Source organism: Hypomesus nipponensis, chromosome 16 (genome assembly GCF_054491055.1).
Source record: "Hypomesus nipponensis isolate SF chromosome 16, ASM5449105v1, whole genome shotgun sequence".
Taxonomy (NCBI): Eukaryota; Metazoa; Chordata; class Actinopteri; order Osmeriformes; family Osmeridae; genus Hypomesus; species Hypomesus nipponensis.
Genome location: NC_140376.1, coordinates 1,111,569 through 1,127,815, shown reverse-complemented (window position 1 = coordinate 1,127,815; position 16,247 = coordinate 1,111,569). Strand labels below are relative to the sequence as shown.

Sequence of the window (16,247 nt, the reverse complement as noted above, 5' to 3'; positions counted from 1 at the left end):
TATACATATCTATATATTCTGTTAAAATCGTTCATTTGTTGATGTAGGTGGCTTTAAAAATATAATTTGCCGTTAACTGCAGTGTATTTAAACTGCAAGTCTGGGCCACTATAACCTTTAAGGCCCGCCTCCTAACATACGTCGCGAGGTCACCGGAAGAAGGTCACGAGCATTGCAACCAAGATGGCGGCCTCCTTGTGTCAGTGTTACCAGGTGAGCTGTCAATTTCCTTACGTTTAAGCTTTTATCTTTAAGAAAACAGTTAAAGCGTCCACACTAACGTAAGAATTGTAAATGTGCGTGAATATGTAAACTCTCGACTTAACTACTTGATGTCATGATGCAGAATAAATGACATTACGACCGGGAAGAAAGTTGGGATTGAATGGAATCCCATGCCGGTGTGGGCCTTACATGATAAAAGGCAGAAAACATGTCGTTTTTTGGTGAAGAAATCCCTTGTAGATATGCGATGTATACAGTGAGACAGTTGGCTTTCCACGTGCTATTTAGCTGGCTATATACATTGCAGCGCCATTGCAGTCGATAATCCATAGCTAGCTAAGCTATCTGCAACCAGCACTGTTGTAAGAGCCCAGACCAGTTTCTGCGCTAACATCGTTTATGTTTTATACTTGAACAAAACAAATCGTGGAAACAGAAAACATTAGTTAGTATAGAAGTGCAGTATTATACAAACATGTGGTTTGTTTTCTTGGGCACGGTGAACCGCTAGTTTTGCACTGATTTATGCGTTCTCTCTAGCTATGTATCAGAAGGAGTTTGCTGATGTCGAGTCCCTCATACCGGCTCCTTCACAACAGACCCCATGTCTACAGGATATGTGGATCCCTCACAGGATCGCTCACAAACTCCTCACAGGTAAACCTTCACCGTCAGAATCACTCCCTTACTCTGCTATTCATGAACTATCGGATCAGAGCCTAACTTTTATTGCCCGGACATCTGTGTTCAGTTTAAAACTGCAATTCTTAAGTGTGTATTTTTTGTCTGCATGCCAGTTTAGCAACATAACTTATTAACGTGTCATTAACAGCCAGGTTTAGCGATTAGCAATTAGGATTAACTTTGTTACCCTAACTATAGGTTCAGCTCAGTGGGTTAGAGCTTTTGACGGCATAACAAAAGGTTGCAGGTTCTAATACCCCCGTACATCGCTTTGGATAAAAGCTTCTGTTAAAGGAACAGGTTATTATCTCTATCATAACAGGCGGATGTGTTGCTACTGTTCTGTTTGCAGGTACGGTACTCCTCTGGTCGAGGAAGCGGAGCCGGGGGAGGAGCCAGACGGGGCTTTCTGGGGGAGTTCCTGGAGGGCCTGAAACAGGAACTGAGCAAGAACAAGGAGATGAAGGAGAACATCAAGAAGTTCCGCGAGGAAGCCAAGAAACTGGAGGACTCGGAAGCCTTGAAGCAGGCGCGGAAGAAATACGTGAGTTTGAGATGTTGAGGGACACTTACTGCTCAGTGGTTAGAGCTTTTTTACTGATCAAGAGGTTGCAGGTTCAAATCCTCTCCATTTTAGATAAAACATCTGCTATATGAACACAATGTAATATTATTATTATTAACTGTTATACAAAGCTATACTATTTGTAGCGTTATATCACATACCGGGGATGCATTGGAGTGTGTTTGGGCCTGAAAGAGTTTTCCTGTTGTAGAAAACGATCGAGTCTGAAACGGTGAAGACTTCCGACGTTCTGAAGAAGACGTTTGGGAGCTTGTCTGAGAGTGTGAAGGAGGTACGAGATGAGCATCACACAACACAAACATCTACAGATCTGTCCCCGTGGCATATCTACCTACCTACCTACTGTTGGAACACTTATTCTCTGTGTGTGTGTGTGCAGGGGCTGGAGGAGGTCAGTCGTACAGACCTGGGAAAGAAGATCAAGGAGGGAGTGGAGGAGGCTGCCAAGACAGCCAAGTCTTCTGCTGAGACCGTGTCCAAGGGTGGAGAGAAGCTGGGCAAGACTGGAGCCTTCAGAGCCATATCCCAGGTGAGAACCACCCTCCTGGTCCTACCTCAGAACCACCCTCCTGGTCCTACCTCAGAACCACCCTCCTGGTCCTACCTCAGAACCACCCTCCTGGTCCTACCTCAGAACCACCCTCCTGGTCCTACCTCAGAACCACCCTCCTGGTCCTACCTCAGAACCACCCTCCTGGTCCTCAGTCATTTGCTGACCTGGGTAGAATCCCCCTTTCCTGTTCTTTTCACTGCTGTGAGTAACCTCCTCCCCTCTCTCCCCCCCCCTCCCCTCTCCCCCCTCCCCTCCCCCTCCCCCCCCCTCCCCTCTCCCTCCCTCCCCCTCTCCTCCCCTCCCCTCCTCCCCCCCTCTCCCTCCTCCCCTCCCCCCCCTCTCCCTCCCCTCTCCCCCCCTCTCCCCTCCCCTCTCCCCTCTCCCCCCTCTCCCTCCCCTCTCCCCCCCTCTCCCCCCCCCCCCTCTCCCTCCCCCCTCCTCTCTCCCCCCCTCCTCTCTCCCTCCCCTCTCCCCCCCCTCTCCCTCCCCTCTCCCCCCCTCTCCCCCCCCCCCTCTCCCTCCCCCCCTCCTCTCTCCCCCCCTCCTCTCTCCCTCCCCTCTCCCCCCCCTCTCCTTCCCCCCTCTCCTTCCCCCTCTCCCTCCCCCCCCTCCCCCCTCCCCTCTCCCCTCTCCCCCCCTCTCCCTCCCCTCTCCCCCCCTCTCCCTCCCCTCTCCCCCCTCTCCCCCCCCCCCTCTCCCTCCCCCCCTCCTCTCTCCCCCCCTCCTCTCTCCCTCCCCTCTCCCCCCCCTCTCCTTCCCCCCCTCTCCCTCCCCCCCTCTCCCTCCCCCCTCCTCTCTCCCTCCTCCTCCCCTCTCCCTCTCTCCCTCCCCTCTCCCTCTCTCCCTCCCTTCTCCGTCTCTCCCTCCCCTCTCCCTCCTCCTCCCCTCTCCCTCCTCCTCCCCTCTCCCTCTCTCCCTCCCTTCTCCCTCTCTCCCTCCCCTCTCCCTCCTCCTCCCCTCCTCCTTCCCCAGGGTATGGAGAGTGTGAAGAGGGAGATGGATGTGCTGGGCCACGGCGGGTCTTATCGCCCCCCAGCCAGGCTGAGGAAGAGGACAGAGTTCTCCTCCAAGGGGCCCGGAGACGAGAGCAAGGTCTTCGAGGCCAACGAGTACGTCTGGTGTCTGTGTGTCTGTGGGTGTGTGTGGGGGTATGTGTGTGTGTTGGGAGTGGAGGGGGGGCTTGTTTGTAGTTCTAATCTGTCTCTCCTACCAGGGAGGCCATGGGTGTAGTTCTGCACAAGGACTCCAAATGGTTCCAACAGTGGAAGGAGTTCAAGGACAACAACGTTGTTTTCAACAGTAAGTACTGACCTTCATTTCTTTAGCAATGTTTGCTTGGCTGCTAGCTTCCTGTAGATATAATGTGATATGCATCCTTTCATCCATCTATCCTTTCATCAATCATTCTCTTGAATCATTCTTCTTGTGGATTTCTGGCTGCTGTCATACACTGTGGTGGCCAGCAGGTGGCACCAGATCACTGTAATCACGAGCTGTGGATGAGCTGGACTATACAGTCGGTAGAAGCGGTAGCTGTGTGATTGGACGAGCAACAACAGTAGGGGGTTGAGCTGCAGCCATCACCACGGAAACCACCGCCAACTGCTGGCTGAAGCTAGACCTGGACGAGTAACTTCTTCCTCCGTTGAAACATCGTTAAGCCAAGAGTTAACGAGGCTTCGGAGGGCCCACTAACGAGGGCCCACTAACGAGGGCCCACTAACGAGGGCCCACTAACGAGGGGCCACTAACGAGGGGCCACTAACAAGCACCAGTCTTAATGCAATCGAACCATCTCACTTCTCAGAGAAGGGAGTTCTCTGAGAGAATTTGAGCAACAGGAATTTTTACATTTTTGGACCTGATTTTTTGTAAACATTGAAATAAATGTATATTTCAATTTTAAAGAGGTGAATGCCCCAGCGGGGCGGGGCCCATCTCTGCTGCTGCCTGGACGTTCATCATGCTCCGACATGCTACACAGACGCACAGTAACAACTTTGTACAATGTCAGCAGAGAATGTTCCTTTATTCTGCTGTCGAGTACTGAGTTACTGCAGCATCGACACTCCTGGAGGTTCAATGCATAAAGGGATCACATTTAGCTGTGTGTGTTGTCCCGGTGAGTTACTGTGACACGTTTGGGTGAGGTACAGTGAGTCATCAGAGACCCAGCCAGGGCAGCTCAGGCTGGCGGTCTGCCCCAGCCTCAGGGCCCTGCCCTGGGCTGACCACGGGGGGAACACCATGGTCTGCTGCTGGAGGAAACATTTTACTGTCGGAGAGAGACCAGAATCAAAATGTGTTCATCTGATGTCATTGGTGATAAATCCTCACATACCTTCTCCATCCCCCACTCTCCTCCTCTCCCCTGTCTCCCTCTCTTCTCCACCTCTCTCCTCCTCTCCCCTGTCTCCCTCTCTTCTCCACCTCTCTCCTCCTCTCCCCTGTCTCCCTCTCTTCTCCACCTCTCTCCTCCTCTCCCCTGTCTCCCTCTCTTCTCCACCTCTCTCCTCCTCTCCCCTGTCTCCCTCTCTTCTCCACCTCTCTCCTCCTCTCCCCTGTCTCCCTCTCTTCTCCACCTCTCTCCTCCTCTCCCCTGTCTCCCTCTCTTCTCCACCTCTCTCCTCCTCTCCCCTGTCTCCCTCTCTTCTCCACCTCTCTCCTCCTCTCCCCTGTCTCCCTCTCTTCTCCACCTCTCTCCTCCTCTCCCCTGTCTCCCTCTCTTCTCCACCTCTCTCCTCCTCTCCCCTGTCTCCCTCTCTTCTCCACCTCTCTCCTCCTCTCCCCTGTCTCCCTCTCTTCTCCACCTCTCTCCTCCTCTCCCCTGTCTCCCTCTCTTCTCCACCTCTCTCCTCCTCTCCCCTGTCTCCCTCTCTTCTCCACCTCTCTCCTCCTCTCCCCTGTCTCCCTCTCTTCTCCACCTCTCTCCTCCTCTCCCCTGTCTCCCTCTCTTCTCCACCTCTCTCCTCCTCTCCCCTGTCTCCCTCTCTTCTCCACCTCTCTCCTCCTCTCCCCTGTCTCCCTCTCTTCTCCACCTCTCTCCTCCTCTCCCCTGTCTCCCTCTCTTCTCCACCTCTCTCCTCCTCTCCCCTGTCTCCCTCTCTTCTCCACCTCTCTCCTCCTCTCCCCTGTCTCCCTCTCTTCTCCACCTCTCTCCTCCTCTCCCCTGTCTCCCTCTCTTCTCCACCTCTCTCCTCCTCTCCCCTGTCTCCCTCTCTTCTCCACCTCTCTCCTCCTCTCCCCTGTCTCCCTCTCTTCTCCACCTCTCTCCTCCTCTCCCCTGTCTCCCTCTCTTCTCCACCTCTCTCCTCCTCTCCCCTGTCTCCCTCTCTTCTCCACCTCTCTCCTCCTCTCCCCTGTCTCCCTCTCTTCTCCACCTCTCTCCTCCTCTCCCCTGTCTCCCTCTCTTCTCCACCTCTCTCCTCCTCTCCCCTGTCTCCCTCTCTTCTCCACCTCTCTCCTCCTCTCCCCTGTCTCCCTCTCTTCTCCACCTCTCTCCTCCTCTCCCCTGTCTCCCTCTCTTCTCCACCTCTCTCCTCCTCTCCCCTGTCTCCCTCTCTTCTCCACCTCTCTCCTCCTCTCCCCTGTCTCCCTCTCTTCTCCACCTCTCTCCTCCTCTCTCCTCTCCTGCTCTCGCCCTCTCAGGGTTCTTTGAGATGAAGATGAAGTATGATGAAAGTGACAACGCCCTCATCAGAGCCTCCCGTGCAGTTACAGACAAGATGACGGACATCTTAGGTAACCTGGTCTGACCCAGAATGACCTGCTCGATCCCAGACCTGGTAACCATGGTAGTCAGACGCTAACCCTGACCTAACCTAACCACGGTAACCTTCTCCTCAGGGGGGCTGTTTTCCAAGACGGAGATGTCTGAGGTTCTGACTGAGATCCTGAAGGTGGACCCCTCCTTCGACAAGGACTCCTTCCTCAAGCAGTGTGAGGATGACATCATCCCTAACGTCCTCGAGGTGAGAGGGGGGGAGGGAGAGAGGGAGGGAGAGAGGGAGGGAGGGAGAGGGGGAGGGGGGGAGGGAGGGAGGGAGGGAGGGAGAGGGGGAGAGGGGGAGAGGGGGAGAGGGGGAGAGGGAGGCTGTGTTAGGAGAGACGCGTCCTGCATTAGCAGCTGGTCTCTGGTTGGTGGTTTAGTATTTATAAATACTTCCTCTCACCTTGCCCTGTGTATCTCCCCTGTGTGTGTGTGTGTGCGCGTGTGTGCAGGCCATGATCCGAGGAGAGCTGGAGGTTCTGAAGGACTGGTGCTATGAGGCGGTAGGTACCCTCACCTGCACCAGCACACTGCAGTCTGGGCTACACACTGATGAGCTGTTCTCCTAACCCCCTCCCTCTCTCCCTCTCTCCCTGCCTCCCAGACCTACAGTCAGATGGCTCACCCCATACAGCAGGCCAAGGCTATGGGGCTGCAGTTCCACTCCAGGATCCTGGACGTGGACAACCTGGACGTGAGTTCACACACACTGGAGGAGCAGGACTCTGTCACACACTCTAACACAGACTGGAGGAGCAGGACTCTGTCACACACTCTAACACAGACTGGAGGAGCAGGACTCTGTCACACACTCTAACACAGACTGGAGGAGCAGGACTCTGTCACACACTCTAACACAGACTGGAGGAGCAGGACTCTGTCACACACTCTAACACAGACTGGAGGAGCAGGACTCTGTCACACACTCTAACACAGACTGGAGGAGCAGGACTCTGTCACACACTCTAACACAGACTGGAGGAGCAGGACTCTGTCACACACTCTAACACAGACTGGAGGAGCAGGACTCTGTCACACACTCTAACACAGACTGGAGGAGCAGGACTCTGTCACACACTCTAACACAGACTGGAGGAGCAGGACTCTGTCACACACTCTAACACAGACTGGAGGAGCAGGACTCTGTCACACACTCTAACACAGACTGGAGGAGCAGGACTCTGTCACACACTCTAACACAGACTGGAGGAGCAGGACTCTGTCACACACTCTAACACAGACTGGAGGAGCAGGACTCTGTCACACACTCTAACACAGACTGGAGGAGCAGGACTCTGTCACACACTCTAACACAGACTGGAGGAGCAGGACTCTGTCACACACTCTAACACAGACTGGAGGAGCAGGACTCTGTCACACACTCTAACACAGACTGGAGGAGCAGGACTCTGTCACACACTCTAACACAGACTGGAGGAGCAGGACTCTGTCACACACTCTAACACAGACTGGAGGAGCAGGACTCTGTCACACACTCTAACACAGACTGGAGGAGCAGGACTCTGTCACACACTCTAACACAGACTGGAGGAGCAGGACTCTGTCACACACTCTAACACAGACTGGAGGAGCAGGACTCTGTCACACACTCTAACACGTCTGTCTGTCTGTCTGTGTGTGTGTGTGTGTGTGTGTGTGTGTCAGCTGGCCATGGGGAAGATGATGGAGCAGGGGCCAGTCCTCATCATCACCTTCCAGGCCCAGCTGGTCCTGGTGATCCGCAACACCAAGGGGGAGGTGGTGGAGGGAAACCCTGTGAGTACACACACACACACACACACACACACACACTCAGCCCAGACCAGGGAGGAGGCCTCCACACACAATTTGTCAAAATAAGTTTCAGCTTAAAGAGTAAAATATTATTATTATATCAGCCTACTGCCTTGGTAATATCAGGACATGTAATGTGTGTGTGCGTGTGTGTTCCCAGTGTATAACTGTACTGTGTGTGTGTGTGTGTTGCAGGAGAAGGTGCTGAGGATGATGTACGTGTGGGCACTGTGTCGGGACCAGGAGGAGCTGAACCCAAACGCTGCCTGGAGACTGCTGGACATCTCTGCCTCCAGCACAGAGCAGATCCTCTGAGAGAGACACACACACACACACACACAGGACATGTCTGCTTCCAGCACAGAGCAGATCTACTGAGAGACAGACAGACACACACACACACACACACACAGGACATGTCTGCTTCCAGCACAGGGCATATGAGAGGGCCATGCTGGGTGTCTGGGGAGAGGGGGAGAGGAGGAGAGGTAGGGTCTGGACTGGAGGACATGCAAAGAGATGACCAGTCCTCCAGTCCTGCTGAACCAGTACCACCTAGTACCCCCAGTTGACACCAGGGGGCAGTAGACTCTAGATGTCTTTATCCAGCTCTCGCTCTCTCTCCCTTGCTGCCCATCCTTCCAGCTCCCCATCAGTCAAACCTCCGGATGTTTATTCCTCTTTGTCTCGTCTCAACTGCTCCTGTCTTCCTCCTCAACAGAGAGGGTCCCTGCAACATCCATACCTCCCTCCCTCCATACCTGTATAGTATGATGGTCCAGTTAATTAATGAAGAATACTAAATGGATAAAGAATATATTTATTACAAAATAAAAATAATCATTTTCTTTAGAGATCATTTTTGGAAAGATAATTGTGTATAATCTTGCTCTACCCACTATCCGTAGGCTTGCCTTAACAAATATTAACATCTTATTATATTTTGGAGGGCAAAGTAGTAGTTGTAATGACCTCAATTAAATGGGGTTAAAATGTTCAACAGCAACCCATTCATTTTGCTATTGGGGGACAATTTGAACCAGTTATTTTATAAATCAAATGCTAGTTTTAGTTTTTCACTGTTGATGACCTTGGAGTTTCTAATGATGCAGAGCCGTGCTTGGATGTGGAATGTTTTAAAACCTTTGTGTAATTTTGTTTTTTTAATTGTGATTTTTTTGGTTTGTTTGCTTGGACAGGAAGCCTCCACTGTAGTCCAGTCATGTGACTCAAGTTTCAACAATGTGCCATGAATTCTGTTAGGTAAAGAGGTACAGAACCAGGAAGCCATGACCAGATTAAGCCCAATGAGCTACCAGCTTCCACAACATGCACACTATTAGATCTGACAAGCATCTGTATAGCTTGCTATAGATTAGTTAAAGTCTTGTGGCCATCTTGTTTTCACCTGTCCCATCTACTGCTCCCTGCTGTCTGTGAGGTTTCTGGGGGGGGGGCGGGGTGAGTTAAACTGATACCACAAGACCCTCTGACTTCAAAACTTTCTCTTATAAGTAGGTTCCAGGACTTAACCCCCTCCCCCACACACACACACAGATTTCAAACCTTCCTGATCATGAAATTGACACCCAGGAGAACTATCTCAACACATCACCTCCACAGACACACATAACCGTTAAGCAGTCAGACCAGAGGCAAACCCCGCCCCTCATAACCGCGGGCCTGCAGCTGCTCCTCTCTGCTCCGTAGATGGATGAGGGACGTTTGTTTCGAAAGCACAACCCAATGTACATCATACACATCTGTGTTTGTTTTCAAAGTGCTCCGTGATTCGAAATTGAATCGATGTGTTGATTGTTGTCTAGGGCTGTATTCTGTGTGTCATTCCCAGTATGGGGGTGGGGGAAGACTGCTGTACCCAGGTGAATAAAAGATGACTGAATACCAACCGATTCCTCTCAGGTCTCCATGGGGGCTCCCAGGGTGTGGTGAGTAGGGCAACATGTGAGTCGCTGTGTTCAGAGGGGGTCGCTGTGTTCAGAGGGGGTCGCTGTGTTCAGAGGGGGTCGCTGTGTTCAGAGGGGGTCGCTGTGTTCAGAGGGGGTCGCTGTGTTCAGAGGGGGTCGCTGGGACAGTTAATTTGATGGGGGGTGAGCTCTGGCGAGAGCAGGAGAGGTGAGAGGAGGAGGGGTGAGGAGAGAGGAGGAGAGGTGAGAGGAGGAGGGGGGAGGAGAGGGGAGGAGGGGGAGAGGAGGAGAGAGGAGGACAGGGGAGAGGAGGAGGGGGGAGGAGAGAGGAGGAGGGGTGAGGAGAGAGGAGGAGGGGTGAGAGGAGGAGGGTGGAGAGGAGGAGAGGTGAGAGGAGGAGGGGTGAGGAGAGAGGAGGGGGGAGGAGAGAGGAGGAGGGGTGAGAGGAGGAGGGGGGAGGAGAGAGGAGGAGGGGTGAGAGGAGGAGGGTGGAGAGGAGGAGGGTGGAGGAGAGAGGAGGGGTGAGGAGAGAGGAGGAGAGGTGAGAGGAGGAGGGGGAGGAGAGGAGGAGGGGAGAGAGGAGGAGAGGTGAAAGGAGGAGGAGGGTGGAGGAGAGAGGAGGAGGGGTGAGAGGAGGAGGGTGGAGAGGAGGAGGGTGGAGGAGAGAGGAGGGGTGAGGAGAGAGGAGGAGAGGTGAGAGGAGGAGGGGGGAGGAGAGAGGAGGAGGGGTGAGAGGAGAGAGGAGGAGAGGTGAAAGGAGGAGGGGTAAGAGGAGGAGGGTGGAGGAGAGAGGAGGAGGGGTGAGAGGAGGAGGGGGGAGGAGAGAGGAGGAGGGGTGAGAGGAGGAGGGTGGAGAGGAGGAGGGGGGAGGAGAGAGGAGGAGGGGTGAGAGGAGGAGGGGGGAGGAGAGGAGGAGGGGTGAGAGGAGGAGGGTGGAGAGGAGGAGGGTGGAGGAGAGAGGAGGGGTGAGGAGAGAGGAGGAGGGGTGAGAGGAGGAGGAGAGAGGAGGGGTGAGGAGAAAGGAGTGTGAGAGTGCTTGTCTCTCTAGCAGACAAGCAGCCCTCCTCATCCTCCCGGATGACATCACCAGCTCTCGTCCTGTGAGCAGACAGGAACAGCGAGCCTCCAGCGAGGGCAGAGAGTGTGTGTGTGTGCGCCTGTACTCTGTATACAGCTACAACAGAGTACACTGTGTGTGTGTTCCGGTATACAGTGATTGATTAGCCAGGTCTGGGTGGAAGGGGAAGCCCTCTCGTTGCTGGTGATTCATGCAGGCGCTCTAGGACTGTCAGCCATGATGGATGATCCCCTACAGGGCTGCAGAGACTGCAGAGTCTCCCCCCTGCCTGCCTCCCCCTGCCTGCCTCCCCCTGCCTGCCTCCCCCTGCCTGCCTCCCCCTGCCTGCCTCCCCCCTGCCTGCCTCCCCCTGCCTGCCTCCCCCTGCCTGCCTCCCCCTGCCTGCCTCCCCCTGCCTGCCTCCCCCCTGCCTGCCTCCCCCTGCCTGCCTCCCCCTGCCTGCCTCCCCCCTGCCTGCCTCCCCCCTGCCTGCCTCCCCCCTGCCTGCCTCCCTCCTGCCTGCCTGCCTCCCCCCTGCCTCCCCCCTGCCTGCCTCCCCCTGCCTACCTCCCCCCTGCCTGCCTCCCCCCTGCCTGCCTCCCTCCTGCCTGGCTCCTGCCTGCCTGCCTGCCTCCCCCTGCCTCCCCTCTGCTTGCCCCCCCCCCGAGATGAGACATCGCACAGGTTTTGTTAGGGGATATTAGTTCTTCTTAAGAGGACATTCTTCCTCAAAGGTTATCCACTCATCTTTTCATAAAGTCTCTCTTATTTAGTGAGTGACACTGCACTTTCCTCATCTGACGTCCTCATCCCTCTCCCTCCCTCCCCCTGCTTCCCCCTGCCTCTCCCTCCCTCCCCCTGTCTCTCCCTGCCTCCCCCTGCCTCTCCCTGCCTTCCCCTGCCTCCCCCTGCCTTTTCCTGCCTGAGAGACAGCGAGAGAGAGAGACAGGGATGTTTGTTTTATGATTGATGATGACAGCGTTCTCAGAAAATATTTATAATTACATGTTGCGTCCCTTCACCGAGGACAGATTTTGGAAACATTGTTTAACTTGAAAATTCATGCCAATTAATCATATTAAATTGAACTAAGAGAGAGAGAGAGAGAGAGAGAGAGAGAGAGAGAGAGAGAGAGAGAGAGAGGAAGGGAGAAAGAGAAAGATCAGACTGAAGCGAGAAGAGGAGAGAATCCATGTTGGACCTCCTCCACCTCCTCTCCTCACCCCCCCTCCTCTCCTCACCTCTTCTCCTCCCCTCCTCTCCTCCCTTCCTCTCCTCACCTCCTCCCCTCACTTCCTCCAGATTGAATCACCCAGACCCCTGAGGCAGGCGTATGGACGGTGTAATTGGCAGGACAGATTCTTTATGAGAATCTGTGAGTGTTCCAAGGGAGACGATAACAATGACAAACCCTGTTTCTATTGATCAGGGAGAGGGGGGCTGTGTCTGGGTCCGGGGGGGGGGAGGGGGTCTGGGTCCGGGGGGGGGGGGTCTGGGGCTGGGGGGGGGGGGGTGTTTGGAGGATGATGTCCTGCCTTCCTGGCTGGGTGTGGATGATTTCTGGAGAAGACCCAGAGCTCACGGCATGTGGATACTGCTGAGGGCAGCAGCAGTTAATGAGATGTTCAACAGAGAACAAGAAGACCTGTCACAGGGTGTCAGGCTGGGACAACTGGAGAGGATTTCTGCTTTCTAAGAAATTGACATTATTTGAAGGTTTATTTAGCCAAACAAAAACAAATGCAAATAATAAGCTGGTGTTTGTGTGCATGTGTGTGTCTTTAAGTGTGTGTGTGTGTCTGTAAGTGTGTGTGTGTATGTAAGTGTGTGTGTGTACGTTAGGAAGTGACGGATGAAGCAGGGGCTGTCTCCCAGAATAAATAGCAGCATTAGTGTTCCTGCCGCACGGAGGTGGGGGGCTTAGCGGAGGATGAAATGTGTAGGCAGGCAGCTGTGGAACCTGGGCTCTGTGTGATGGATGGAGGCTCGTTCTCGCTAAAGCATATTAAAGTCACATCACATGATGAATAGCAGACGTGAGAGTGGAGAGGAGGAGATGAGGGGTGGAAAGGATGAGAGGAGGAGAGGTGGAGCAGGGGAGGAGAAGAGGGCTGTAGAGGAGCAGGGGAGGAGAGTAGGGCTGTAGAGGAGCAGGGGAGGAGGGGTGGATAGAAGGAGGGGGTTTAAAATATTAAAAGAGAGGAAATTAAATTCCAGACAAAAATATCAAACTCAGCCTCACACACACACGCGCACACACACACACTCCTCCTTGCCCCAGGCTTTACTGCAGAGTGATGAAGAGATGTTCATGTTTAATGGTCACCACCACACCCCGCTTTGGCAGTACAGTACCTTGCTGTAGCTCTGTAGAGACTACAGACACACACACAGGTGAGGGTCCAGACTGAGACCTGATCGATACAGTTTTATGTTTTTAGGCCCCACATGAACCTCCTTTGATGATCCCAGTAGGCCAGGAGACTCCTCTGAACAGGACCTTCAACCCCCCTGCGTTCCTATTGGCTCAAGTGCTCCAGGTTCAACCTTTCTGCGTTCCTATTGGCTCAAGTGCTCCAGGTTCAACCTTTCTGCGTTCCTATTGGCTCAAGTGCTCCAGGTTCAACCTTTCTGCGTTCCTATTGGCTCAAGTGCTCCAGGTTCAACCTTTCTGCGTTCCTATTGGTCCAGAGGTGTCTGCTGGCTCCTCCATCAGTGATGTTGTTCATCCCTCGTGTGTTCCAGGTCATCAGTGCTCAGTCATCACACACACACACACACACACACACACACAGGACACACACACCCTGAACAGATGGTGGTGGGTGTAGCTCAGTGGTTAGAGCATTTGGCTGCTGATCAAGCAGTCGCAGGTTCATGTGTACATGTGTTTATGTACACACGTGTGTGCATGTGTGTGTGTGTTTGTGTGTGAGGTTGGTTTTCTCCAGTGAAACTCTGTGGGTAAAATAAATGGGTGAATGAGGCTGGTGAAGTGATGCTGGCTGGCTGGCTGGCTGACTGACTGGTTGACTGGCTGGCTGGTTGGCTGGTTGGCTAGCCAGACCATGACATTCCCTCTCATTAATAGATTTATTATTTCTTTCATTAATTTATGAACATGATCAATCACTTTAAACGTAGGCAAAATGGGAATGCTAATCAAGAGCGCTATCTGAATCAGGCAGGCAACCATGAGACTGTTCTCTGGACAAACTGTCCTCTCCTGTTTCATTTAACTCCCCTTCCATCTCTCTCTTTCCCCCCTCTCTTTCCTTATCCATCTATAATAGTTTACAGTAACAGCTAACTGCTAGCTGGACCAGAGCTAGGTCGCATAGAGAAGTTTGTTTACAACTTTGGTGAAAAATGAAGTCTGATTCTAGATTTCATCACTGTCTTTGCATTTAATTAAAATGAATTTAAAATACCCAATTTAATATGGCTTCTTATTTACATCATTAATCATGCATAGGACATTATTATTGTGTCCTTCAAGTGGTGGATGAGAGATGCATGTTTTCATGTCTCATACAGCGAGGTGAAGTCCTCCATCACCTCCAACAGGAGTTCATCTCAAATCTCCTCACAAGGTCACGCTTTCACCCAGCACTGACTTCCTGTCAAACATAACAGACTTCCTGTCAAACGTAACAGACTTCTTGTCCAAGATAACGGACTAGTTTAACGACCCCCCAAAACAGGCATGCATAATTAACCTGTCATGAATAACTCAAACAAGGCCCGCCCTGCTGGCCTCATTCTGCCAGTAAACATGCCATCTCACATCCTCACCCTCCACCCACCCCTAGCCCCCCAAGGTCACAGCCTGCCTGCCTTCCTACCTGCCTGTCTCCATCACTAAGCCATTAGCCACATCATCCCCTGTCCTGTTGGAATAGAGGGCCTGACTGATCTCTCTGCTGGATTGATCTGGGCTCGTCTATTAGCCCTGAAGGGGTGCAGGTTTAATCAGGAGCACCGACCCGCAGGTGCGGACAGTACTGCAGATCCCTCTGAGCTTGATTGCTCGGGTCTAGTGTCCTGAAAACTGTAGATCTTGGGATCATGGATTTTTAGGTCACTGGTTTAGTCTGTTCATGTCTACACACATGAACTCTCCCGATCGTAAGTGCACACACACACACACACACACACACACACCCTTAGTTTCCTATTAGGTGTGTGGTCATTCGTTCACACACACACACACACACACACCAGCTGCACAGTAATTCTACTGTCCATTAACAGTGTTCACACACACACCAGCTCCACAGTAATTCAACTGTCCATTAATGGCATTTACACACACACACACCAGCCCCACAATAATTCTGCAGTCCATTAACGGTGTCCACACACACACCCACATACACACACATACATACGCACACACACACGCACATACACCCACACACACCCACATACACACACACACACGCACCCACATACGCACACACACACCCACATACACACACACACACACACACACACACACACACACATACACATACACACACACACACACACCCACATACACATACACACACACCCACATACACATATGCACACACACACACACACACACACACACAGGCAGATAGCCCAGGGAGCCACTGGGGGGCAGTTCCATAGAAACACCAAAGCTGATGATGCAGGAGGGTCAGCCAGGAGAGAGCCTGGGATAGAGGCTGGGACCCTGTGGAGGCTGGGACCCTGTGGAGGCTGGGACCCTGTGGAGGCTGGGACCCTGTAGAGGCTGGGTACCTGTAGAGGCAGGGGTTGAGGCTGGGTAAAGGCTGGGGCTAGAATTAAGTTTAAGGCTGGGCAGGGGTTGAGGCTGGGTCTGGGTCTGGGTCTGGGTCTTAGCTCCAGCCCACCACAGTGTGTTCTTGTGTGTTTATGGATCTTTTTTCCATCTGTTGTTTAAATGAGGAAACCCTCATCCTGAGTGAGGAGAGACAGACCTGGAGGAGCCTTGAGGGGGCTGGAGGGGGCTGGAGGGGGCTGGAGGGGGCTGGAAAGGTTAACGAGGTTCTGGAGCAGAGAACACCAGGAGAGAACATGCTCCATACCCACGACAACGCCTTCTACCCAGGGGCCATGGCAACCACAGCCCTCACAACCCATTAACACTGCTATTGATTGGACAAAGCCACCTGCCCACACACACATACACCCTGATGGACACACACACACACACTCACTCACACACACACCATGCTGTTGGCTCCCTGAGAATATTGTTTTAATTAAATTTAACTAGGTGCATAATTGGTGGATATCCAGCATGGTCATCAAGGCTTAACCTTTTACCCTGAGGGCTGCAGAACACCTCTCTTCTCTCCCCCTTCTCTCCCCACTCCTCCCTTGTCACCCTCACTCCCCCCCCCCACCTTGCCCCTCTCCACCCACCTGTGCCCTCAGAGGAAGGAGGGAGGAGAGAGGGGGAGGGCATTACCGTGGCGATGGCCAAAGCAGAAGCCTGGCAGCTTAACGATGGGATGGCAGCAGATGGTCCTGCTGTTCCTCTGTAGGAACTGGAGGGAGGGAGGGAGGGAGGGAGGGAGGGAGGGAGGGAGGGAGGGAGGGGGGAGGGAGGGGAGGGGGGAGGGGGGAGGGGGGAGGGGGGAGGGGGGAGGGGGGAG

General features: G+C 53.4%; 1 protein-coding gene across 1 annotated transcript; it reads left to right on the top strand.

Moving 5' to 3' along the window:
- The first annotated feature begins 157 nt into the window (after positions 1 to 157).
- Positions 158 to 9,520, top strand: timm44 (translocase of inner mitochondrial membrane 44 homolog (yeast)). The gene is made up of 13 exons (XM_084676404.1): positions 158 to 213; positions 766 to 882; positions 1,262 to 1,453; positions 1,686 to 1,766; positions 1,875 to 2,024; positions 3,021 to 3,157; positions 3,262 to 3,347; positions 5,697 to 5,789; positions 5,895 to 6,019; positions 6,270 to 6,320; positions 6,422 to 6,511; positions 7,483 to 7,593; positions 7,807 to 9,520. The coding sequence occupies exons 1-13, from the start codon at positions 184 to 186 to the stop codon at positions 7,924 to 7,926; spliced, it is 1,383 nt and encodes a 460-aa protein (XP_084532530.1). The 5' UTR covers positions 158 to 183; the 3' UTR covers positions 7,927 to 9,520.
- The last annotated feature ends 6,727 nt before the right edge of the window (positions 9,521 to 16,247 follow it).

What these genes read in the sequence shown, in the direction of transcription:
- timm44 (XM_084676404.1), top strand. Translation starts at nt 184, where the DNA reads ATGGCGGCCTCCTTGTGTCAGTGTTACCAG. An exon ending in CCTTCAGAGCCATATCCCAG is followed by an intron (nt 2,025 to 3,020) that starts GTGAGAACCACC and finishes CTCCTTCCCCAG; the next exon opens with GGTATGGAGAGTGTGAAGAG. An exon ending in CAAGATGACGGACATCTTAG is followed by an intron (nt 5,790 to 5,894) that starts GTAACCTGGTCT and finishes CCTTCTCCTCAG; the next exon opens with GGGGGCTGTTTTCCAAGACG.